At 39.3% G+C, this 24,989-nt stretch overlaps 1 protein-coding gene across 2 annotated transcripts in view; it reads left to right on the top strand.

Moving 5' to 3' along the window:
• FBN1 (fibrillin 1) overlaps window positions 1–24,989 on the top strand; it is a gene marked incomplete at both ends in the record, with an annotated part of 146,511 nt that overhangs the window by 11,920 nt on the left and 109,602 nt on the right. For both annotated transcript variants that reach the window (XM_079541146.1, XM_079541145.1), the window contains 4 exons: window positions 1,355–1,437; window positions 2,338–2,436; window positions 9,369–9,464; window positions 11,022–11,117. In XM_079541146.1, coding sequence (XP_079397272.1) covers window positions 1,355–1,437; window positions 2,338–2,436; window positions 9,369–9,464; window positions 11,022–11,117 — 374 coding nt within the window. The remainder of the gene's footprint in view (window positions 1–1,354; window positions 1,438–2,337; window positions 2,437–9,368; window positions 9,465–11,021; window positions 11,118–24,989) is intronic.

Here is a 24,989-nt window from a genome sequence, read left to right on the forward strand (position 1 = left end):
AAATGTTTCTGAGCAAGCACTTAGTGAAAATATTAGGTGTCACCAAAGTTGGGGTAATCAGGGTACTTGAAATTGTATTAACAGTGCAAATCCCTAAATAAATATAGTAAAAAATCTTGTTATGTAGAAAATGTGCATAAATGAATGTTTGTATATACTAAGATTGTTTTTCTTAAGTTGCCTCACCATATGAGGTAACTGCTGTTTACTTACTTTGCAATACCAGAGATGAAGAATTTTGTGAAAGAGAAAGGGCAAAATCATAATGAAGAAACCTTTCCTGAAACAATAAGCACTTTAAATCTGTCTCTAATCTGTATATAACATTTTAAAATAGCAGTTTCTGGGAAGGAAGTACTAGTTTATAGCTAGCTTTAGTTCCGCTAATCTATTGAGTAATTCCTCAGAATAGTTATACAGGTTGTAAAATTTTCCTTAAGATTATGAAACACAGCAAAAGGAGGCAGTTTTTTCTTTTTCAGAGGTGTGCCTTACTGGCTTTATATACACGGAGAGTTGCATTAAATGAATGCGACTTAGATTTTACAGAAGTGATTACTGTGTGGCATAGAACAGTTTCCATTTTTCTGTTTTCACCAATGAAATCATGGGAGGGCTGGTGTCACGTCCCTTCAGCTTTCGATAGAGACTCTTCTGAGATCCTTATTTGAAAGAGCAAATATTGATGAGGGGGATAAGATGGAAAAAAAAATCATGTGGATCCATCATTTGAGAAGTTCAATAAGTTCTCATTGCAGTAGGCCCTTCACCTGCATTTCACATGAACCCTGTCTGTCTACATGCACATCCTTGATTTTTTTATAGCAACTCATTTTTGTTATGCATAACTGGGCTCATTTATTTGGCTTATGTCATGATTGGCATGATTTCACTCATACATACATGCAAAGTGCTGCTCGGAGACAAAGCAGGGAACAGTAATAATGCTACAAAGTGAAAAAATGAAAACAATACAAAGCTTAGAAGTTATGCAAAATGTTCCTCCGTGTTCACTAATAGATTTTGTATTTAAAGGGTTGTTTTGCTACAAAACCCTGTGAGGTATTTTTTTTGGATATGGCTTGATAGGAGACAATTTTGTCCATTCTCTTCCTGTTGTTCACATGGTACTGATTTGATTTTTTATTTTATGTCATCTTTAATTTATAAAAGTATGTGTCACCTAAAAAACCTAATGATCATAGGCATACGGTTCTGCTAAAAACATACCACACTTCAAGGTTTAATTATTGAAATGTATTTTGCAGTGATTTACTTTTTCCATCTTTATGATTCTACTTTTAAAACACTTTTCTGAGCAAAAATAAGAAATCGTCTTTTTTTTTTTTTCCAGACCAAATGTGTGTGGATCACGTTACAATGCTTACTGTTGCCCTGGATGGAAAACTTTACCTGGTGGAAACCAATGCATAGTCCGTAAGTAAATCTAGTTGTATGTTATGACTGAGGTTTATCTTTGTCCCTGTATGTCAGGGTATTTTTAATTGTATTCCAGAGCTGAAATGTGCTTCTGTATGGTTTCAATAGCAGCTACACATCATTTCTTTACTGTTTTAAATATTTTAAGCTAATATACAAAGTTTTGTGGGCTACAATATAGTGATGTGATACCAGTATTTAACAAAGGATTAATCTCATCCACATGTTCTGTTTAAGTCTGTGGTAAAGCGATCCAAGGAGTGTGTGGACTCTCAGGAGCGAGTAGCTGTGGAATATGTTAATCTATTTAAGTAAATGGAAAGAGGCAGGGCCAGCAAGTACATTTACTCTGCTTGTTTGGACCATCTCCCTGAAATGTATACGTAGGGACATCAGTGTATACATATGTTCATCATGTTGCTGTATGTGTAGTCACACATAATGGTATGTTGTACCGTAAGCAGTTCCCGAAGGCTGATAAGATCCTCTTCAGAGATACTGAGGCAGTTTGCTCTCATGGGAATTGTTACACTGCTGTATCTGTGGTGCAGAAATAAAGGGAGCGTTGTAATGCTGCATCTAAGGCATCCTTCCTCCGGGAGGGCTTTGGGAAAATGCACCGCACTTTCCCTTTTCTAAGGAAACCTGCCTATGTATTTAATGCAGTCTGTGATATGTTCCTATCGTAAGAGACTACAATCCCAGGTGTTAGCTGTCCGTTACAGAGACGAAGATGAATGGAAGGAACCTTCTTGGAATCCGTTGTATGCAATTTAATGAGTTTACATGTGTTTTTGTCGTGGTGCTAAATACATATTTTCTGTCAGGTGGTTGGGTTTTTTAAATGTGTTCTGGGGTTTTTAAAGCAAGTTTTAAAGGTATTTGTTTTATTTGTAGCAATTTGCAGACATTCCTGTGGGGATGGATTTTGCTCTAGACCAAACATGTGCACATGCCCAAATGGTCAGATAGCCCCCTCCTGTGGTTCAAAATCAAGTAAGTATTTCTTCTTTGTCTTTTATATTGCTCTTTTGAGCCCATCAGGCTGGTAAGGTGCATAAGATACTTCAGTGCTCAGCATTTAAGACAAATGGCATCTGAGTCACCAGGCATACATCAACACAGGAAAGACAGTGAGCGTAGCCTTCTGTGATGAAACTGAAGAACGACTCAGAAGCTACCTATTGAAGATGCTTTTTGTTGGCTGTTAGTTTTATTATAAGTTATGTTTATTTGTCAGTTTGTAATACTAAATCCCAGTCTTAGTTTGCTTTCTGGAAAATGTCATATCTCTCTTCAACATTAGAGGTGTACAGATATGCCGTTGTAATGAGAGAGAGAGATCTCTGCTGGCAGTTGGCTGAATTTATCCTGCTTTGTAATTCTGCTATCACTGTAGCCAGACACTATTCTATTGCTTACACATGTAGGCCTACTGATTTGCAGCAAATTAATCAAGTGCTATAGGACTTCCTTGTCAGACTTGGTACATACCTACTGGATCTAATGCGGCTGACCTCATTAGAGTGACACTTCTGTAGATGCTGGAGGTACAGAACAGGTCAAAGTTTTTAAATGAAACAGCTTTTCATCTGAAAAATTCAGATGCTTTGGAAACAAAAATTTTCAGAGATGACTTTTCTAGAAATGTTTGGATTTCAGTTATTCAAGGAATGTTTCCCAGACCCAGAATAAAATGGGTAAAGTGAAATTCATACAGTGAGCAAACCAGCTCAGTGGTTAATCTTGAACATCTGATTATGAAGTAGGATCATGCTTAGGATAGTCTCTCCATTCATATATGAGATGCCAGCTTTAATCTCCACTGTACTCTCATCTGAATATGGTGTTTATCTCTTTGAATATAGTTGGGGGAAACTTTTCCACACAAATGCCTATAACGATCTGAACAACATATTAACTGAAGTCAGTGGGGAAGTCTGTAACGTTAAGCAAAACTATAATTCTTTTCATTTTGAATATCTCCCTGATCTTAATGTGTGGCCTGCTTGCCCCTATATTCTACCTTGCTGTTTTCCTGCTTTCCCAGCTGAAAAGTTTTCCCACATAACCGACCACTTCAGTTTGTGGCTTTAGCATCCTTTTCATGCAGTAACAGTGGAAAAACAATAACAACTGTGGAATGTAATGGAATGGCATGTACTAAAATGGTAAATATTGTTCTTCATAGTTCAACCCCTCTCTCGTGCTCCTGCAATGCCTGTTAGGAGAGGCTGGAGTGAGGAGAGTTTGGAGCTGTGGAGCTCCAGAGAGTACTGGGAGGAGAAAGAGTGCAAAATCTGCACAAGTGTCTGTGTACATCCCTGCCTGGGTTTGCAGCTACTGTTTTACCAGGTGCATCTGCCTTGATCCTGTAAGCTAGTAAAGAAAAGCACGACCTTCTCCCAAGTCCTTGCCAGAGTACAGAAGGAGAAGTACATCCCTACATCTGTTACGTGTCTTGGCACCTTTGTAAAAGACGGGAATGAGTGGGCTTTAGTATTACCTCATTTTTTCTTAGGCCACACTGAAGTGCTTTATGAGTCAAGACTTAGAAGCAAAATAGAGTATGAGTAAAGTTACAGTTGTTCCTGTGGTTTTTTTCTTATAAATTGTACCATTTGTCTCCATAGTTTTAACCTTCATTGGAGTTGCATGCACAGATAAATGGTCCACAGAGCACTTTACTACTGTTGGTATTCAAGAAGCTTTTAACGCCTATACCAGTTAGCTATTTTGGTTACTTTCTCTAAGTATGTATGTTCTACCAATTTTAAGCTTTAATCAGTGCTGACATCCTCTTCTTTACACTGCTGTATGTGTCTATAAGGCTCACATTAAAATTGCTTTTCTGTAAACTGTACCAAAACATTTAGCAGTGGAGTAAAAACATATAAACATATTGTTTATATCTTCCTTAATTAGTGCAATAGTTTCAGATACTTTTTTATGTGTGTGTTTTCGCATCACCTCTACTTAGTAAAGCAAACCAATCCTAAGTGGAAAAGTGTCTTGAGTAGTTGTAGAGAGAAATTACTGCTTCTGTGCACTCTTGTGTAATAACTTTTATGACCCAGCACCTCATTAGGACTTACAGAACATACAATTTCTGAAAGTCATTTGCTCTGTTGGCACTGCAGACAAAGCCCATGAATGCATATTTACACAATAGACCACAGTGGCTTAGATCTGCTATTAGGAAACAAAGGAAACATAAACATAAAAAATACCATTTGACATCAAAGGGTTACTGTCAACTCACATTGGCTACAATTAATATTTTGTCAGTATATGCATCCATAAACCGATCTATTAATCACACTTTAACAAATGAGAATAAATTCTACTCAAGTAATACAAGAAAATCAGAAGTGGATGATGTCCAATCAATATGCTGGTGTAATTACCATGCTGACTGAGTCATATCAAATGATCTGTCAATTCATTTTATACTGTGTAAAAATCTAGTTAATGCCAAAAGTCAGAGTATTGCAGGAGTGCTAAGTTAGGTGCCTTGCCCTGAATGCTGGCAGGTAGATAAATAGCAGTTGTCTTTTTCTGTATATGTAGATGTTGCTTTACATCTCAGGTTTAAACAAGTTTGTTATATTTAAAGTACAAATAACAGATAGAAGGTAAAAATACCAGGACTTCACACAATTAAAAATATGGGCCCTGATACATGAGATGTGCTTGAGTCTTCCTTTGAATATTTTAAGCTATATCTGTGTTTAGTACTTAAGAAATCAGTAGTGATTACAGGTTTTAATTTGTGCACAACCGTAGTCAGAAACCTAACTCAGAATAGCTCTGCCAGGCTTCTTGTCTGCTGGACTCAAATAGTGCAGACTGAAAAGCAAAACATAGCCTCTGACTTTGATTCTTACGCAGGTCACTTGTTGGGACTTTTCTGGTTACGAATCAGCTTTAGGAATCTGATTCGTGGTTGAAAAGATCAACTGGTGGTTTTCTCAGCAGGGATTTTCATGACATCAGTGAACTTGCTGGCTGAGTAGTGGTTGTTTCTCAGTAATTCTTGAATTTTTGGGGTTTGTTTACAGTAGGCTTGGAGATAGCATTGCCACATACGGAGGCATCCCTCAACCTGCTGCACGTGAGTCTGACGCTGCAGTGCGTAGGGTGGGGAAGGCAGTCTGCCCTTTTGGGCTGGCTGAGGCAGAAAGGCTTTAACTGATGGGGTGCTTCTGAAGGGAGATCCGTGGGTGCTGAGGGAGCAGCTGAGGGGAGGGGTGCCTGCCGCTCCCAGCAGGCTGGTACACTGCCCAAGCTCAACACGGGGCCTGGTCCGCTCCCCCTGCCGCTGGCTCAGCTGAGCACAGAGCTGGTCAGTCAGTCAGTGTGTGCTGTCACAGCCATCCTTCTGAGGTTTCCTCTGAGATTGGGTGGGAAGCCTTGAGGCTCTCAGGTCTGCACCTCGGAGGCTGCTCCCTGAGGCGGTGTGGGAGATGTCTGCTCAGCCAGAGCTCAGCCCCTTGATTTATTCTGCTGCTGTCAGAGGTGGTGAAAAGCCTCGATTTTTGAAAGTTTCCGAAGTTTTTGAGGCTGCTGTGGGTTTTCTCAGGCAGCTGCTGCCTCGCGTGGATGCAGCCCTGCATCCCGGCCTGGTGCTGGCTGCCATCTCCTGACTCAGTCACTCGACAGAGAAAGCATGCTGAGCATCTGGGATGCAGTGAGGCCATCATTCCTTGTTTACAGCTCCTGGCAGGCAAAGCCCTGCGTCATGCACAGCCAGGCTGGGAGCGTTTCCTCAGCAGTGGCATGGAGAGATGAGACAGCTTCTCCCGTGGAGTGCCCCGGGCTCCAGGCACCAGGTTCTGCTCCTCAGGTTTTTCACCCCCATATTTTTAGCTGATACTGCTGAGCTGATGGTGTGGGTGTGTTACCTTCTGGCTGCTTAGTGATCCCCTGAATGTTTTGGGAGCAGTTGTAATGCGGTGGTGTACTCTGTATGGATGAAGTTTTTGCTCAGATTTGCTTGGAATTTACTAAGACAGTCAGAAACTGTGATGTTTAAATGCGCAGTATGTCGTTTCTCTTTGGTAATCAGTACAAACATTGCCCACACACAGTGTGCATGGATGTACTTGATCTTGCCGTCTCTTTTGCAGGTTTATAAAGCTGCATTCCTGCCGTTGCCTCTGTTTTGATTTGAGAAATTTCCATTGCAGACTGTTTACAAAACGAACCTGAAAGAGAATGATAATTTATTAAGAGCAATAACTTGTTAATGTTAGCAAGAAAAGGCAAAGCTGTAAGAATAGACTTACCATCCTTACAGTAATTCCTGTGCTTTTTCCTCTAGTCTCAGTCAATGCAGTACCTTGGGACAGGTTATTTCATTTAGTGGAATATCTCTACTGACACAGATGGAGTTGTTGATATAGCTGAGGCTCTGGACCTGCAGTAGTATGCTACTTTTCAAAAATGCAGCCTTAAAATCGTCATCTAAGCTCCAGACAGACTTTTGCATGTTTTTCTATAAACTTTTGGAAGGGTAATATTTCAGAATAGTCAGTATTATTTTGGAAATACTGTTTTCAACATTCCTGTAAAAGACAACAGAAAATTATTAGTTTACTGACTTGATGTCACTGATTTCATTGCATAGTAATAAGAGGGAAAGATCACTGATTAGAATAGCTCATTTTAGTAATTACGATGGGTTGTCCCAGCATTCTCTTCTGTAATGATTTTAGTTTAAAAAGGAGGAAGAAATATTTTACCTTGGAAAAGTTCCTTTGAGAAGCAGTAAGACAAATTATGGAAACTTTTGTGTGTGTGTGTGTGTGTGCGTTATGTGTAAAACCACTCCTTATCCCAAAATGGGGAAATATACTTTACTGTTACTTGAACAAATAATACGAAAATCATCATATAAGCTACTGTTAACCTTTTTATCTCAAATGTAGTTCAAACTATTTAAATGTCTTTGGTCTTCATGTGGGAATGGAAATTAGCTCTTGGCATAGCTTGCTCTAATTGAAATCAGTTTGTGGTTTTTAAGTTCCTTCCCTGCTTGACAGATGATATCATTTCCTATGCTTTTTGTAATCCCCTCTGTTTTTCTAAGATTGTATAAAGCTAAGTTGAACTACACATTTTAAAGAAACTATACACCTTTTTCTGACCTACTTAGGACATTGTCCAAAAATCTTCACCAGATGCTCACCCTGTATTTGCAGACAATTTCTCTTTTTGTTGAGGAATGTTAGCACATTTTTGTTGCCTGAAGTACATCCAAAGATGTATCGTAAATATTAGACACAAAAGAAATGTGAGGTAGAGTGCTTACCTTTATAATTGAAGAATTAAGTGTACCGGTGTTTCAAATGCTAGATTATTTTAAATCCTTTTTTTATTTGCATGTTTAACTTGTATTCTGTGGATTCATATCTCTGTAGATGGCAATACAGTTAGAATTATTAATTCTGCTTTTAAAAAGAAAGATTCCATTCACATACTTTCAAATTGTAAAAAGCCAAACAATGCTTAAGGGCTTTGTGCAACAGGAAAAATTCAGTGGTTGGCATGGCACCTGTTAGCAGCAGGCTTTGGCAGTACATGCAATTTGTATTTTTCTGACCTGAGCATTTCAGACAGCATGGGGTAGGTATCCAGTGCTCCATCACAGCCCACTAAAATGCTGATCTCCCGTAATCCTATCTGGGGAGGAGCCTTTCATGTGGTTCCTGTTAAGAGGGAAAGCATTTCCCGGCTGCGTACTTGTGTGCCTGCCCCTGTTAGCAGCTGTGTCAGGCAGTGGGAGCTGTGAGGAGGACTTTGCCGAGAGGCCTGCCTGCTGCTCTGTGCCTGATGAAAAGCTTTAAGTTGTTCCTGACCTCTAGTTAAAAAGCATATTTGTCCTTATTATTAGAAAAACGCAGCACATGCTTTTATGCTTTACTGGCGTCGGACTTGGCCCGCATGCTAATCGTTACAAATGGTGGGGCTGCTGCTGAGGAGAGCAGGCTGTGCTACTCCCCGGCCTCTGCTCCTGGCAGGAAAGGTCTTTGGCTCTGGGGAAGTGCTGTCTGTGAGCTCTGCAGGCACAGGAGCTAGCAGCAGCTTTATGGAGCGGTGGTGTGAGCCCATAGAATTACCCTGTAACTTTACCTTCTTGTACGAGAAGTCCTACCTCGGCAGATCAACTTCTGATACTGTGTGTTCTGGCAGAGCCAGGCTGTCCTCAGGAGCTTTCTTATTTCTTTCCCTTTAATGCTTCCTTTTCCCATTGCCCGTATGATAACACTGTTACTCCTTGGTGCTATCTAGCAGAAGTTCAGTACTTCAGTACTCTTTTCAGTGGTGAGTGGAGACAGGACAAGGGGAAACGGCCGGAAACTGCAGCTTAGGAAGTTCCGCACAAATGTGCACAGGAACTTCTTGACAGTGAGGTGACGGAGCACTGGAACAGGCTGCCCAGGGAGGTGGTGGAGTCTCCTTCTCTGGAGATGTTCAAGACCTGCCTGGACGCCTACCTGTGCGACCTGCTGTAGGGAACCTGCTTTGGCAGGGGGGTTGGACTCGATGATCTCTGGAGGTCCCTTCCAACCCCTACGATTCTGTGATTCTGTGATACTTTCCCCTAACTGATGATCTCTTTGCACCACTGGGAGCTAGGAGATGAATTCTGCAGATTCATGCTTTGTAGGAAGTGCTGCTGACTTCAGTGAGTGAAGGTAGTGTCAAATTCTTGCACTTGCAGCTTAGCTCCTGTAGTTCTTAGGAACTGTAGATCAGTGTTGTTTTCTGTACTGCTATTTTAAATACATCTTAAAATATGCATCTTCTATTTCTAGTACTGCTTTCTAGTTCATATAATCAGTCCCTGAAGAAATCCCCTAGCAGATAGTTGTATGTTTCTGCTTGGCTTGGTTTAACTCAGGAAAATCTTTTTTCCTTTCAAGTACAACACTGTAACATCCGGTGCATGAATGGAGGTAGCTGTAGTGATGACCACTGCCTCTGTCAGAAGGGATATACAGGAACGCATTGTGGACAGCGTAAGTACATTTTATTAGTAGAGATACTGTGTAGTAATTACTGTGTAGTAATTCTAAGGTATGTGAACTGGATGCCTTTAACACTAAATTTCAGCTGGTATTGAGCTTGTTTTTGATCAGGTACAGTGGAATTTTACAGGAAAACACATGACTTTGTAATGAGTGCCGAGTGAATTCTTTCTGATCGGTGCTATTAAAATAAACATCATGTGAATTCATAATAATTGGATATAACTTGATCCTGCAGTTCTCACACTGCCATAATTCCTGTTGACCTCCAGGGCTTTACACTCACTAGAGCAAGAGGCCATAAATAGAGAATTTACATGGGATTCAATTTTCATCTTAGATAACATTGAGCTTTTTAATAAAAGCCTCTTTTTTATTTTAGGGATTTATCTAAGAGTTGGTTCTTACACTCTACAAGTTTTACTTATTTTGATATTGTCTCGATACAGTCGATCGACATAGTTTTTGTTTCCTCAATCAATTCTGAGCCAACAACATTCCTGGATTTGCTGCTTGAAGCCTCTCCCAAACTGATTATGGTGGTCCCTTGCTGCTCTTGGCTACAGTGCTGTGAAGAAACTCAAATAAGGATGTACATGCTGCTTTTAACCAAGGCTGTCGTGTTGCTATCTAGTGAACTATTGGTCTGACAGAGAAAATGTGTTTAGCTTATTTAATGAAAACCTTTTGTGCTCTGTCAAAGTCAATGGCACACTTTACATGAACTTCAGTGAGACCAGGAATTTACTCTAATAATCTGGAAGAGGATCACATGGTGAAAGGATTAAGAATTATATTTCTGCCTTCTCTGTGAAATATCAAGTGGATAAAAGAGGATAAATGGAAACGTTCCTTCTACTGCAGTGAACGTGAACGGAACAAAGAATAACATTACTCAATGAGCATCAAATTGTACTTAAAAACCCTTTTTTCATGTGAATGTTACATTTTCTGATTATTTTTGAAGGAAATTGCTTTTGGAGTTTATTATGAGGAAAACTGGGCTCTAGTGACTGTGTAGTTCAGGGAATCATGGATTAACTAAATCAGAATAGACACTGATTGCATATTGCTCTCCTGTTTGGTATCATGGATTATTAAACACCAGTAACAAGCCTTTTAAAACAGAATTTTTATTTTTATTTTTTTAAATGATGGCAGAGTAGTGAATGCACGGCTAAATGTGCTTGAATATCAGGAACACGAATTTGAAGGTGCATTTTTCACCTGCACCTTCTATGAGCAATCTCTACTATTTCTGTGCTTCTTTGTTGAGAGTTTGAAAGAGACGTTATTTCAAAGTTGTGGAATTGTCAGGTCATCAAAGAGGCTCTGAGAGGTCAGAGGAACTGTGGTTATTAGCATGTTTACATTATACCTCCTTGAAAAGATGAATTCATTATACTAATGAGGCCAGGAAATAGCAAAGGATTCTAGAAAAAACATGTCCTGTTTTTTACTAGTTTACCTGAGCTGGTTAGGCATGTAGTTTCCTATTTTTCTGGGAATAATATAGTAAAGACTACTTTTACCTTCCCTTTGATACAGCTGTCTGTGAAAATGGATGTCTTAACGGAGGAAGATGCGTTGCCCCAAACCGCTGTGCATGCACATATGGATTTACTGGACCCCAGTGTGAAAGAGGTATGTGGAAAAGCTGACAAATGAAAAATACTGATGGTTGCTTTTACCCAAGCTTTGATTTAGTTATTAAGTCATCAGAAGAGCTGTTTGCATCTCTTTGATATGTTTGCTTACCAGTAATAAGTAGCACCTTGCCTCTGTGTTTTGTGTGTTATATTATGGCAGAGGTTATTCAGTTCTGCTTCCCATCTTGCACAGCTGTATTGTTATCCAACTGCCAACTGCCTCATCTGGTATATGCTTTTTGTTTCATGATATTCAACCAATTTAGTTGTTCATTTGAGAGAGATACAGCAAGGAATACTGAGGCATAAGCCTCCTGTTAAATTTTATAATCTTTAAAATAATACATTTTCATTTGATAGAGTTAGCAGTTGATCTATTTCATTGAAAGTCTCATTCTTCAGCAAGAAGAATGGAAAATGTTGTCTTTGGTTAAAAGCTTGGAGTCTGGAAAAATAAAACCATGACATTAGGTTATGGTTGTTTTGAGTATTTCTACAAATCTGTTGAATTTCAAGCAGTTACTGTTTGTTTGTTCTCCATGGGTGAAGGTTTGAGCCTTCAGTCTGGAGCTGTGCAAGTTCTGAACGGGGTTATTCAATGCTGCTTTTATGTTGCCTAATCTGCAGTGGCCAGTTTGACTCCACCTGATTGGGCTGAAGCCTGCTAACAGCTTCAGTCAGTCCCTCAGGGCTCCTTCCTAGTGTCGGGTGGAGTGTGAAACTGGTGACACAAAGCCATTTGAGCCAAGTCATACTGTCATGGAATCCCTTACATGTCTTTGAGCACAATTGAAGTGGAAAGCTGTAGTCTGTATGTGCCATCCATGAGCAGTTTTTACTTAGAACATGCGCTTGATCCTGTAGTTATCAGTAAAAGAGAACATACACATTAATACGGTGCAGTATTTCTAGTGAAAGATGACTGCAGTACTGAGGCCAAGTGATAGTCATATCTTCCCAGAAAACCTCTGACAGTTGGCTTCTTTCACAGGGATTCTCTCCAGCCTCTCTACCTAGCTGAGCTAATATGTTCCCCTCCTCTAAAAAAGGGTGTGGTGTTTTTTTGGTCCCAGAATCACATTATCCCATCAGAAAAATGTTTTCTGAAGATAACTTTTCAAGTATAAGCTCATGCTGATCTTAGTAGGCTTGCATTGTTCAGCACGTGCACCTGTGTGGTCATTAGGGACTTGTCTGGCTGCATATGATTTTACACATCTGTCAACTAAGAAAGAGATCCATATTTTGGATCTTGTTCTGGAATGTTATGTGGATTTGTGATGTTCCCTAGTGGGCTTCTGATGTATATGCGTGGATGGCCATTTTCCAGTAAATAAATTGACAAGTTTCATGCCTTGCAAAGAGAGATTTCTTTTTTTTTTTTTTTTTTTTTTTTTTAAATAACCAAAGCTTGGAGGGGGAAAAAATGGGAAATTACTCAAGAGAAATAGTCTCTGAACCTATCCCATTTCTGGGAGAAGTAGGAGAGGCAGATTGTTGTGAAAATACCATTTCTCAATATAAATGTGATGTGAAGTGCTACAGTTTTGTGACATGCATATTTTCCATGTGTTTGGCTGTGGTTTGAGTTCTAGGATATGCCATGCCACAGGCTAACAGTGATGTAGGTAATTTACCACTGCATATCACACAGTGCTTTTCTCTGCAAGCACTGGCTAACAGTAAGAGTGGCAGAGTGTTTGTGGCGTGTATGTCACAGAGCCAGGTGTACTCCAGCCATTGCTGCGTGTGTCGTAGCTTAGAACTGTCTTGAATAAAAAGTGTTGAGGCAACCAGATCTAGGGAGGTTGTTCTAATAACCAGATATGGAAAGCAATGAAAATGTTCCTGGTGTTTGAGCCAGTTTCTGAAGTTCAGCAGCACATTGCTTTGTTTTATGTCTGATGTTTTAATTTTCCATACATTTGGCCCGTATTTGTAAGACTAATTAGCTTGGTTGGTAGTACCTCAGTAAATGCTGACCATATGATTGTTAATGAATATTTACAAGACTTCTTTGTCAATGCTTTCAAATACATGCATAATGAAAGAGCTTATCTGGTAAAAGACCTACTGTTTCACAGTGCAGCAAATTCCATCACACCTGTGGCATCAGCAGTTTTATGTATTTATTTTTTCAGGGAGAAGCACTGAAGAGTTTCAGCCCACAAATTACTTTTTGTGTGGCTTAGAAGTGTTAATGTTGGTATACAGCTCCACAAAATATGATCGAAAGGAGTTTTTACAGTCACTACTATCAGTGGAGTTCCTCTTCATGTTCTGGGAGAGTGCATATCATGTCACCAGTGAGAAATGCATTGTGAGGGCTGGACTGATAACTGCGATGCGGCCGAGTCCGTCACATGTATCATTAGCTTCTAAGCTGTGTCTGTGTGCTTGGTGCCCTTCCAGAGCAGGGGGAGCCTCCTGAGCACACTGACAAGTGTATGCAGGTGTATCATAAACACAGTGGAGCTGCTTTTCCTTTGAGATAATGTTCATCAAAAAGGTGAACTTGACACAAGCTGAACAGTAAAAAACTGGTGGAGTAGGGAAATGCTTCCTACAGCAATTTAAGATATGTTTAATATACATAGTCCAGAAAGGAAAATATTTCATGCATATTGACTCAGTTAAAATTTGAACTTTAACCATTCATTCTGGAAGGTGCTGAGTTCTCTGGCTGTGATCCGGTGATGGGCTTTGACGTGCATTTAAATGCAAACTTGAGATGTCAATATGCATAATGTTATTCAAATGCTTAAGGGTCTTGCTGGATTATGGCCAAAGCTTTCAGAGTCAGTCCTGAGTTCTGAGAGGTATGCCTGAGATGTGTACTCAGCTTGAAGCATATCATTTAGTCATATTGCTGACAAAAATAAATCACAGGCTATAGAAAAGTTAAGGTGCAAGCAAACCTAAATTTCTTCTGCTGGTTAAGAAATGGATGCCACCTTTACACCGTTTAACTTTCAATAATGAATGAGGTACAGATTTTGCAGTTCCTTTAAGAGTCACTGAAGAGACTGAGTCAGAGATTTAGCTTAGTTTTCCCTGAGGATGATTCAGAACATCACCAGCTCTTTTTGTTGTCTGTAAATAGAGCCTGGGGAATTGAGCTAGCTGCATTAGATGCCCACTTTGGAATCGTTTGAAAACATCCCTCTCTCATGCATTTGATGAAAGTCCAGAGTGATGTCCAAAAGAGATGTTACAGACTCAGAGAGATCAGACATCCCAATCAGATTTGATAGAACGACGTCCTCCAAATTAATGCATAATAGCAATCTTGACCTCTTTGAATCTCTTTTCCTTTGGACGTTTGGATAGTTGCAGAGTCACTTCCATAGAATATAAAATCGTATATTGTTGTTATTCTGCTATTGAAAAAAGTGCAGTGAAATGTCCTTTTCTTTTTCTGTCTGGATCCAGTTAGAGGAACACAGTGGAAGCTTAGAATGTGTTACAGCCCTGTTTGTTTATTTGAATGCTTATGACAACATCAGGGGCTCAGTCCTGCTGCATCTTGGAGTTCTGCCACTCGCTTCACATAGGAGCTGAGTAGGGCCTGATGTAGTTCAAATATTAAAAATGTACCACGTGTGTTTTGTGTTTTTCTGGACTCAGAATATGAGCAAATGATTGCTTTTTCTTCAGACAGAGTTGTTTCTGTACTGCTCGCTCCATGGCAGGAATTTTTGCCTAATTTTTAATTATATTTGGCCATTATTAAAAGTTCCCAGAATTAATGCCATATGTAAAAATATCTTTCCCAGAGCCTCTCTATGAAACTGCAGCCGCTGAAAGTGGTCGAGAGTAGTGTAGTGCCGTGTGTGTTTTCTGCTTTCTAAATATTACAACGAGCAGAATGTTTTCACAAAGAGGACACTGCACCCCTTAGTGTGCCCCGTCTCTGGTATTTAGTCTAAACGGAAAGTAAATAACAAAGTGTAGATAGCAGTAAAAGTATGTTCCCAAAGCCTTATGTTGCATTTAAAGTAGTATTGCAGCATATGGTAGCTGGCAAACATTTGAATAAACTTGATTTTTGTAGCTGTCTTCCAAGAAACACATCTGTTGACATAGACGTGTAGTTTCTTCAGCCCTGCAACATGAATACAGTGTGTACAGTATTATAGCAGCAAACTAAAGGATGGCTAAGCTTGAAGGCCTGGAGTAAGTATTCTAATGCACCATTTTCCCCTGAATCTATAAATTATGAAAGATTGCTTCAAGCTGACATCAAATATATTTAGTCACGGACTGATGTTTTACTTTCTTTATTAGAATTTTCATTCATGTTGCCATCCTTAGTATCTTTCAGTTTTAAAACAGGAATTCATTATCGGCAGCTAAGAATATCTTTGTGAAAAAAGTTGAGTTGAATGGATGAGGAGCTCTTACATTTTTTTAAACCAAAGCCGCAGCTTAACGCTGAGGAAGTAAGTCTATACAGAATTAGGATGTGTGATTTAAGACCATTTAGAATACTTAGCAATATAATCAATAGATCTTTGGACCAGGACTCGGTGCTAAGCTCAGTTTGTTTTTGAATGCCAAAAAGCGTTTTTAGGGTCTTTTGTATGTGAAAGCTTTTATCCATTGTTCTGCTTCTTGTGAATACACTATCCAGCTATTGTTTGTTGCTTGCTCTATACATAAAGCATCTGAAAATACCACATAACGTGTTTTAAAATGTTCTTTAAAATATATGCTTAAACCTTAATCAAGATCCATAAATGATTCAGTACATATGGGCTTAGGTCTCTTGTGAGATGTAAGGACTCCAACTTTTGTACATGAAGCTGAACATTTACATTTTGTTCCAAATTGAGTTTTGGTTTCAGTCAAACAAATCCAGAGTTTTCATTCAGCTATTTGGCAGCCCTCTCTGTATTTCCATGCCTTCCTGATTGGCTGCTAAGGGCACTGACCTTTAGATGTGCAGCAAGGTATTGCTTGGCCTGCCTTTGTATTTTGCTTTGACTCGGTTTTAGTTGTGACAGTGGAGTTGCATACAAAATGAGGAGCCCGTGCTTTGGTCAAGGTAGAAACACTTATTAAGTGGTAATGGCACGTGTTAATACATTTAATTACCGCACAAACATTTGAATGAAATTGTTGTGTTGTTCTAATTGGTGTGATTTGATTCTTGCACGGAGGTCACGAAGGGACTCACAGGAGGGTCACTGAGATCATTCTCCTGTACTGCAGACAGCTGTGTTGCTGCACCCGACGCCTACCTCCAGGTGTGCTGGCAGCCTCTGGGCATGCCTTTGCTCCACACGATACTCATTCCTGCTTTCTGCAGTCAGGGGCTGAACCTTGCGCTGGCTTTGTTTACGTGGTCTGCTTGGTCAGGCCTTAGGAAATAAAGAATGGACCCTGTGCTTTCATCAGAAGGGTTTGTTGAAGTTACCTTCACAAAGAGATGTCCATGTTTGGTTATAGGATGTTACATTAACATGGATGTGACTTTTCTGTACACAGTAGAGGTGGTTGAAAGATAAAACTTCCTGAGTGGCCTGCACTGCTGGATTTGTGCTCTGCAGAGCTCCGGGGAGAACTGGGAAGAATTTGTCTGATGATGTTGTATCACAAAAGTCAGATTTTCTGTGTGTGCTGAGAGGCTGAGTCAGCTCTTGTTGATTTTAGTTGTCGTTGCAGCACAGCATTGCATTCGAGGCCTTCAGGGTAAATGTCTTCGAACCACTCTTGCCCTCTTAGTACTATCACAATATTCTCCTTTTTCAAATGTCAGCTGTCTCCCCATTTGTAGGTCCCTATGAATTAAGAGTGTTAAGTAGCTCAGTTACAGCAGAAAAAATGAAAATATTGGTACATATGATTCCTCTTCAGGTTTGGTCACACGTTTTGTTGGTGCTGTTTGTTTTGAAGTGATTAAGAGCTTAGGTGTTTTTAAGACTGGTATTTTCTAAGATGGTATTTTCTAACAAAGAAAAGAGAATTCTTTTAAAATCTCGTAGGTCTTACCTAATGCAAGGATAAACTCACAAGGGCATTTCCAAGAAAAACAATTCTTCTATGTAGGTCAGCTAGGAAACACTAATGAAAATACATCTTAAGGAAAGGTGCTCAAAATGGTCAGTGTTACTGTTATGTCATATATAAGTTGTCTTGCAACATTTGTAACAGAGTTGAAGAAATCTGTTACATTTAGAAAAATAGCTCATATCCTACTTCAGCGTAGAAGTGGCAAAAAGTTATAGGAAATAACTGCCTAAGAGTGGTTGTAAGGACAGTCACTTCTGCGTTTCCAACTGGCCTCAAGAAGTTCAGGAATAATGACTGAGTGGTTTTTATAATTTTTTTCAGTGACAGCTTGTACGGTTTGGCACTCTGGAGAAATGCTGTAGGAAAAGAAAAGAGGCCTAAATAAGGTCTAAAATGAAAGAAGCCTTAAGAGAAAGATCACTTTCCAAACTCTGCTATGCTGTAAAACAGTCTGGCTTTGCACTCCTTATCCAGAAAGAAAAAAAAAAGAGTCTCTTTTGGAAAAAGAGGGAATTTCCTTATGTAAAGAAACCAAGACTCATTTTTTTTTCTTTGTAAAAAGACATGTAAAAGCTAGAGATAAGGAATTAAAAAACAAAACAAAACCAACAACAAAAGGAAAATCTTGAAAGTTAGTGAAGTGTGTGGGTGTACACACAGATACGCAAGCACACACTTACGTGTTTTAAAACAGAAATAAGAAAGCACCTGGTTCTGGATTGTGATCTTACACATTTACCATGTGTCTGCTGCTGGTATTGCCCATGCTGTGCTAACACAGGTAGGCTAGCATAATTGCAGCCTCAACTTCAGGTTGCTGAGCCGTGGCCTTAATTTTCTTTTCCAGTGGTATAATTCAGGTTCCAGGCCTCATTTGGAAGGGGTGGATTCTGCACTGCTTTTTTTCATGAATGTTTAGTATAGCATGTGACTTTTAACTTGACAAACACTAGCTTACTGGGTGATGCTGGGACTGTGTTACAGTGGCTCTGTCCTCATCAGTTAGTGTTGCGAAGTTTACCAGGTGATCTCCAGGAGTCTCGGTAGGGTCCTTACCTCTTCACTCCTTGGGATGTGACTCTCTAACACTTCTTTTTCCTAGACAGAGGTGCTGACAGCCATAGGGGAAAGGGAGATTAGGAGAATGCTTGCAGTTTTGTCCTTGGGGAAGTGGTTGCTGGGGCTTTCTGTCTATGTCACTGTGTGTGAACATGGGACAGAGCCCCTGCTCTGCTGTGCTGAGACAGAAGGACCTCACTGACATTGCAGCAGTGGTAATAAATTTAGTGATATTTGATTAGATTCACTGTATTGTTGTGTTGTTTTTTTTTTTCTTTTGTATAGATAGTGATTTCTTAGCTCTCCTTAGTCTTGAGATTAAGCCATTGCTTTTGTAAGATGAGATGCTTATATTGCATATGTTGTTCCCACTGCTCGTGATAGCCCTATTGAATCTACTGTAAGATAAGTTTTCAGCGATACTGGGGAGATCGGTCACTCAGTGGAGTGACTCCAACATACCAAAGAAGCTATTCCCTTTTTTTGTTTGTTTGATTTTAATAAAGCCGTAAGAATTACAGAAGAGAGAGGGGATACTTTCTAAGTTTTTCATCTTACAGAATCACTCTGGGCTGGAAGAAACTTCCTCCTGTTTGAGCAGAACCAGAGCAGGTTGTCTAGGACTCTGTCCAGTCACCTCCCAGAAAATGTGTGAAATGTAGTTTAGTCTGTGATTTGTTGCAGCACATCCAATTCAAGCCTGTTAGCCATTGAAGGAAGATTCAGAGCTAACTCTATCAGGACATTCATAATCATGGATGTTTTGTTTGTTGATAGTAGTGGTGTGTGTTTGTGTGTGTGCTTGGGGGGTGGTTATTTATTTGTTTTTATTTGTGCTTTATATTGTCTGAAGTGTATTTGACAATGATTCGTTGAGGCTGTGAAATGAAAGCATATATTATTGCCTAATAAAATTCTGAAAATTGAGCAATTTGTTTAAAAATATGAAATGAGCTGACAAACTTACGCTGCTCTGTGGGATGTGGGATAGGGAATGGTTTTAACTCCTAACAACGTCAGTACTACACTGCAGACAAAGTAGCAGGTGATGTTTTCTGCTTGCACTTGACAGTGGCTGTACTTCTGTTACTTGAAATAAAAATATCAGGAGACCAATTTGCTACAGAGTCCCATGTATAATCAGACCTCTGTAAGGCTACATATTGGGGTTGCTGGTGCACGCTCTGTGACTGGGTATTGACAAGCTTGATTGTGAGGGGAGAAAGGAGGGCAAATTTGTAGTAGAATTCAGGGTAATTGGCAAAATTATGGACATGTTCTTCCAGTGAATGTGAACAATCTATGCACTTCAAATCCACAGGTAATTTACTGGGCTGTAGTACTCGTTCATGCTCATCACATTATGCCTGCTATGCTGGTGTGTCACAGCATCACATTGTTCTTAGTGCCGTGTTTCTGTGATTCACTGTTTCTGTTTGATTTTCACTATGAGATTTTAGCTTGAAAATACTCTGTATTGTAATTGGTACAGTTAAGGAGCATGCAAATAAGCAAAATCATAGACATGCTTTGAGATTTTTTCCGCTGTCTTGACTGTTAATTTCATCTGATTTAGAAGGAAACCAGGTCCCTAAGTCAAGTGGGATTTTAAGCTCACAAAAACTCCTGTGTCTGCTTCAGTTTCTGAGAACTAGGACAAGAAACAAAGCAAGAAGCATTTGCTGTGAAAAGCATGCTGTATAATTCCTTTAAAGTGCAATTAGGATGAGTCTTACAGTGAGACACTTCGAAATGCTCCTCGAGAGCCATTGGACGTGTCTCTGTGCTGGAATAGTATGTCCAGACATTTCAGCTCAGCTGAGCAGTATAAGTTACAGAATACTACTTAAGCCTGAAATGTTTATAAGAGGTAATAGTAAAACCAGCAAGCAATGAATTATAATTGTCCTGCTGAGATATGATGAAAGCCTTTATGAGAATCTCCATGTCCCGGTGGGACAGTATGGGTGGTAACTTGGAGAGATCCGCAAAATGGTAGTATGACAGCTTTACAGTCGGATTAATACAAGCTTCAAAAGAAACCACAGGGTCAAAAATGACTTCCAGACTGCAGGCTTGAAAGGCAAAAAGATCTGCCATTGAAATGGTCAGTTAAAAAAGGGAGAAGTGTTACGTGCTGTGAAAGGAGAGTCAGTGCTAGATCAGTGACTCCTTTAAGGTATAGTTTATTGATGCAGATACTATGTGTAGAATAGAATTTTGTGACACAGTGTTACTTATCCCAGGGACTTGATTCTTGAGAAATAAGAGGACAGTTTGTTGGTGCCAGCTTCTTGAGGGGTTAAAGTAAGGAAAGATATGTTTTGTTATACAGAAAGTCACAAAGGAAAAACAAAAGAAGCAGGTGAGGTAGGGTGATAGAAAGATGGCAGAGGGCATCTAGCCTAGTACTTTCATGCATCTCACAGGAATAGAGCATTGGAAGCAGGTTGAGAAGTTTAGACTGCTTCTTAGGCCGGTAAAACCAGCAGAGATGTGCATTCCATCCATCTGAATGGCTCTTCTAGTAAAAACATGGCTAGACGTGAGCACGGTCCAGGAATGGCAAATGATGAATGACTTAGCAAGCTACCTTGCTGGGTATTTAATCTGTGTGGTTATCTAAATAATTTGAAATGCTTCTCTTGGCCTGCATCAGTTCTGGGCAAAATGAAGTGCCATGCATTAAACCTTGTGCTATTTCAGCTCTAAGGTCCCAGCAGGAACCCAACAAGATATGGCTTCATGAAAGGTGATACTATATTAAACTAACAGTACAAGTTGTATCAAACTCAGTTCCAAATTCAATACAAAAAGTCATGTTTTTAGAAGGCATTTTGAATCTAGCACTAGCACTTCAGTCACTTGCTGATGTAAGTATTAAAAAAATGCTTTGTACAGCTGCTGACTACAAGGAAGATGAGAGGTTAAATTGGGTTAGCGGAAATGAAAGGCATGCAGTGGAAGAAATATTAGTTTCAGAATGTTTATGGAATTTGTCATTAAATAACAGAAGTGTTTAAATTGGAGGGCCAATTTAAAGCATTCATTTTAAAAAAAAAAAAAGGTTTTTTTTCCCTTTTTTGTTAAACTGAAATTATTTACTGAGGCATAAAATGAAACATCGATTTTCTTCCCTCTCTCTTTAAAAATAAAAATAAGTAGAGGTGATGGCAAATCACTCTCAGTCTCTTACTCTTCAAACTTTCCTGAGCTAGGGCCTGAGCCACCAACATGTATTAGAATAGCTCTGCTATTCTTACTACGGTTGATTACAGTTCTCTGTTATAAAGGGTGGAGGCACTTGGTTGTTCTCCAAAGAAAGTGAGTAATAATTGACCTAATGTACAGAGCACATGAATAACATATTCTTTTGGTAAGAAATTTATGTTTTACAGGGTGTGCTAGAGTTCACATCCCTTTTTCACATCTTCCAAAAGATTTTAAAATACTCAGCTGCTCTATTAAATTTCTAATTCAACAAATACTCAAATACGAAGTATGCATTAGATAAAGCTCTTGAGTTGAATCCAAACGTTGAAAAATCTTTTAATCTGTCTTGAAAACAGCTGTTCAGAATTTTGAATAGAAATAACAACTTCCTTCAGCCTATATCGTCGATGTCTGCTTCAGTCTCAAGCAGGAAGGAATTTCTTTCTGTTACTGTGATGCAAAGTCTTGCTGCAGTTCCAAGGATTCAGCTATCCCCAAAACATACCAGAATTGGTATTCTGCCCTCATTGAAATCAGTAGAAATGCTTCATTTGAATTCAGTGTGATAGAGGACAGACTAAGAGACGAGTTAGTTTTGAATCGTTAATGTTAGTTGTCTGGAGTGTGGCTGCACAAGGCCCTGTTGACATCTGCCACTGTTTAGAGACTGCTATTGTTCTTAGTGTATGTTTGCTGAAGGAATTCTTGATATGAGAGGTGTGTTTTTCAGTGTCTGAGATCATTCAAACAAATTGGATAAATGTATGTTCTGCATATCCACGTGCACATTCACTTTCGTTCTTTGTTCATAATACTTGGGTAATCTTATAAAACATTACGTCATGACTCCTCACTGAAGAGTACAAGTGAAATTTCTAGGCAGCTGCTCATTGTATCCAATGAAATACCAGAAACATTCAAGATGGTTAATGTTACACTGAGCATCAAACCCAGTAATTATTTGCCACTTATTGTAAGCTATTGCCAAAACCCTGCGGGCAGTGACTTACGTTTGTTCCATGTCTTTGCTTGGCTATGACCAGAAGGTGGATTACGCGTACATTTCATGCACAACAACAGCTACAAGAAACTCATATTGCTTGTACAGACCAATACCATCTCCAATACCAGTTGTACATACCAATACCAATAGCATCAGTTCAAACTCAGATGGTGGAAGTCCTGTAGTGTTCAGGGGAATGAAGCCTGGATGAAACCTCCTAGGAAGGAAGTACGGAGGTGATTGAAACCCTAGTGAAGTCAGAGAAAGGAATGCCCTGGGACTTGGGTGGGCTTTGAATCAGACCTCAGAGTTGATGCAGACAGACTATTTTCTGCCAGATTTTAAGAAGGTACACGAGATTAATGAGAAAGCTCTGTGCTGTAGTACCATGCATTAATGTCAGCTAGTAATTCTGGATAAAAGCTCACAGACATAAGCCAGAAATACGAACAAGCTCTAACAACTCTAGAAGGCTGCTATTTCTGGCTCTAAGGTACAGAAATACTGCTACTTGTAATGGTGTTCATTTAACAGCAATTTGGGGTTTCAAGATGATGAATAAGATATTCTAACAGAATAAACAGCAAGCGAAACACTTACTGTCTCTTTCCCTTTTATGATATAGTGTTCCTTTTCTTTTGGGCTTATGTGCTGCTTACACAATCTGTCTGATATTCTCGTTTCTAAAATGTTTCTTGAACGCAGATATGCTAATATACATTGGTTAAAGCATAGAAAAGTGTGTATGTGTCCTCCAATAGCTTTTTTTAAATCCAAAGGCCCTTATCATGCACTTCAATTGGATTCATGTTATACCCAAATTTGAGCACATGGACTGGAGTTTTGGGCCATCCTTTTCCCATGAGGTGATGTCCTGCGCAGATGGAATGCTCAGCATGCCTATGACTTTCTGCACCTCATTCAAAGCAGGGGGGCAGCCTGATGCTCACGTGAAAAATAAATAAGATCACATTTATGAGCAGGGCTTTTAATCAGCTATTTAAAATATGCTGATCCCATTTCCAATTCCTAATTAAATGAGGGAAGGAAGGAGATCAGAATGCTGCCAGGCAGGAGTTCCATCCAGTGGTTATCTCATTTCAAACATGTGGGCTAAATTACATTATCTTTCTAATTTAGGCTTACAGTATATTCACACAATATAATGCTGGTGTGTAAGGGCAGTTTAACCACTGCAAGCGTATTTTATTTTATAAGACTACGCTATTTGATGATTTTAAAACATTTTTCTAATTTGAATTTTATTTATCACAGGCATAGTTGAAGCCTGAAGCTTAATTACTGAAAGAGGTATTTCCTTACAGGAATGGTGTAGATAAAATATGTTATTTCTGGGAACAGTCTTACTTACCTTTTGGATATAGTGCTCAATACCTCTGATGATCAGGAGGAAGCGTCTTAAATTATGAGCTTTCTACTGTTTTATGGGAATTTTTTTAAAGCCACCTAAAAGTTTTCCCACAGCGCTGGTTTACAACCAGCTGAAACCTTAGACATCACTAAAAACAGACACCGTCTGTTGTTCCATTAGCATTGCTTAGAGTGATGCATGTGTGTATCAGTGACCAATTCTTAAAGGTACCCATCTATTAAAAAGAAAAGAAGATATTTCCTATATTTTTAAGTACAAGTTTAAATTGTCACTGTAATTACTAAACCTTGCAGTTTAGATAGGTTCCTCAGGTTCCACTGAGGAACTCTGAACTGCTTTATACTGTTTTCTGTACACTTACCCGTCTTAATTCTTAACTCCCAGCAGTAGATAGAAGCTGCATCCTGCTTACCACCTCCATTCTCTCTTACCAGTTGTGGGAAATCCTGGGCTGCTGTCCATTGTGTGCCACGCTCTTATGCTCAATTCCAACAAGAATTTGACTTCCTAACATTTAACATACTCTTTGTCTCAGGCGCAAATCTGCTTTTGGCCTGAGAGCTCAGGGAATCACTGGGTTCCTAGCAGTTTAATACTGAAGTTAAAGCCCATTGAAATCAAAAGGGAAAAGATACTCAAGGATTTCAGTAGTGTATCTGAGATTCTATATCCAGAAGGGTAAGAGAAGCTTTCCTAGGTATGGATTCCCTCACTTCTTTTCCTTCCGTTAATCCTGACGTATTGATGGAAGCATCTTCACATCAGTACATGCTTCAACACTGCTGAGTTACAACAGGAAGATATGTGGGAGAGAGAAAAATGAATGGGATGTGCTTAACAATCTGGAAACTGCAAATGGAACATGCTTTTCTAGCAAACAGTTTTAAACTACATCTTTTACTGCTCATTAATTTTATTCTAGTTTTGAAAGATGCCTTAAGATGGGGACAAAATTAAGCCTTGATGTGGTTTACTCAGCTCCAATTCATTTATTCAATTGTTGTTCTTTCAGGGTTAGAAATATTTCAAAAGACATCAGAAGTACTGGCAATCCATTAGCTACAGTGCTCGGTTTTGTCTCAGTTTTACTTTTTTGAGGTGGATAGATAGCAATTGCCTAATTTGACAGATAAGCAGTATGTTGTCAGTGCAGTTGAATCAGGCCATCCTTCATTTCTGAGTCT

This window comes from Tetrao urogallus (assembly GCF_951394365.1).
Source record: "Tetrao urogallus genome assembly, chromosome: 11".
Classification (NCBI taxonomy): domain Eukaryota; kingdom Metazoa; phylum Chordata; class Aves; order Galliformes; family Phasianidae; genus Tetrao; species Tetrao urogallus.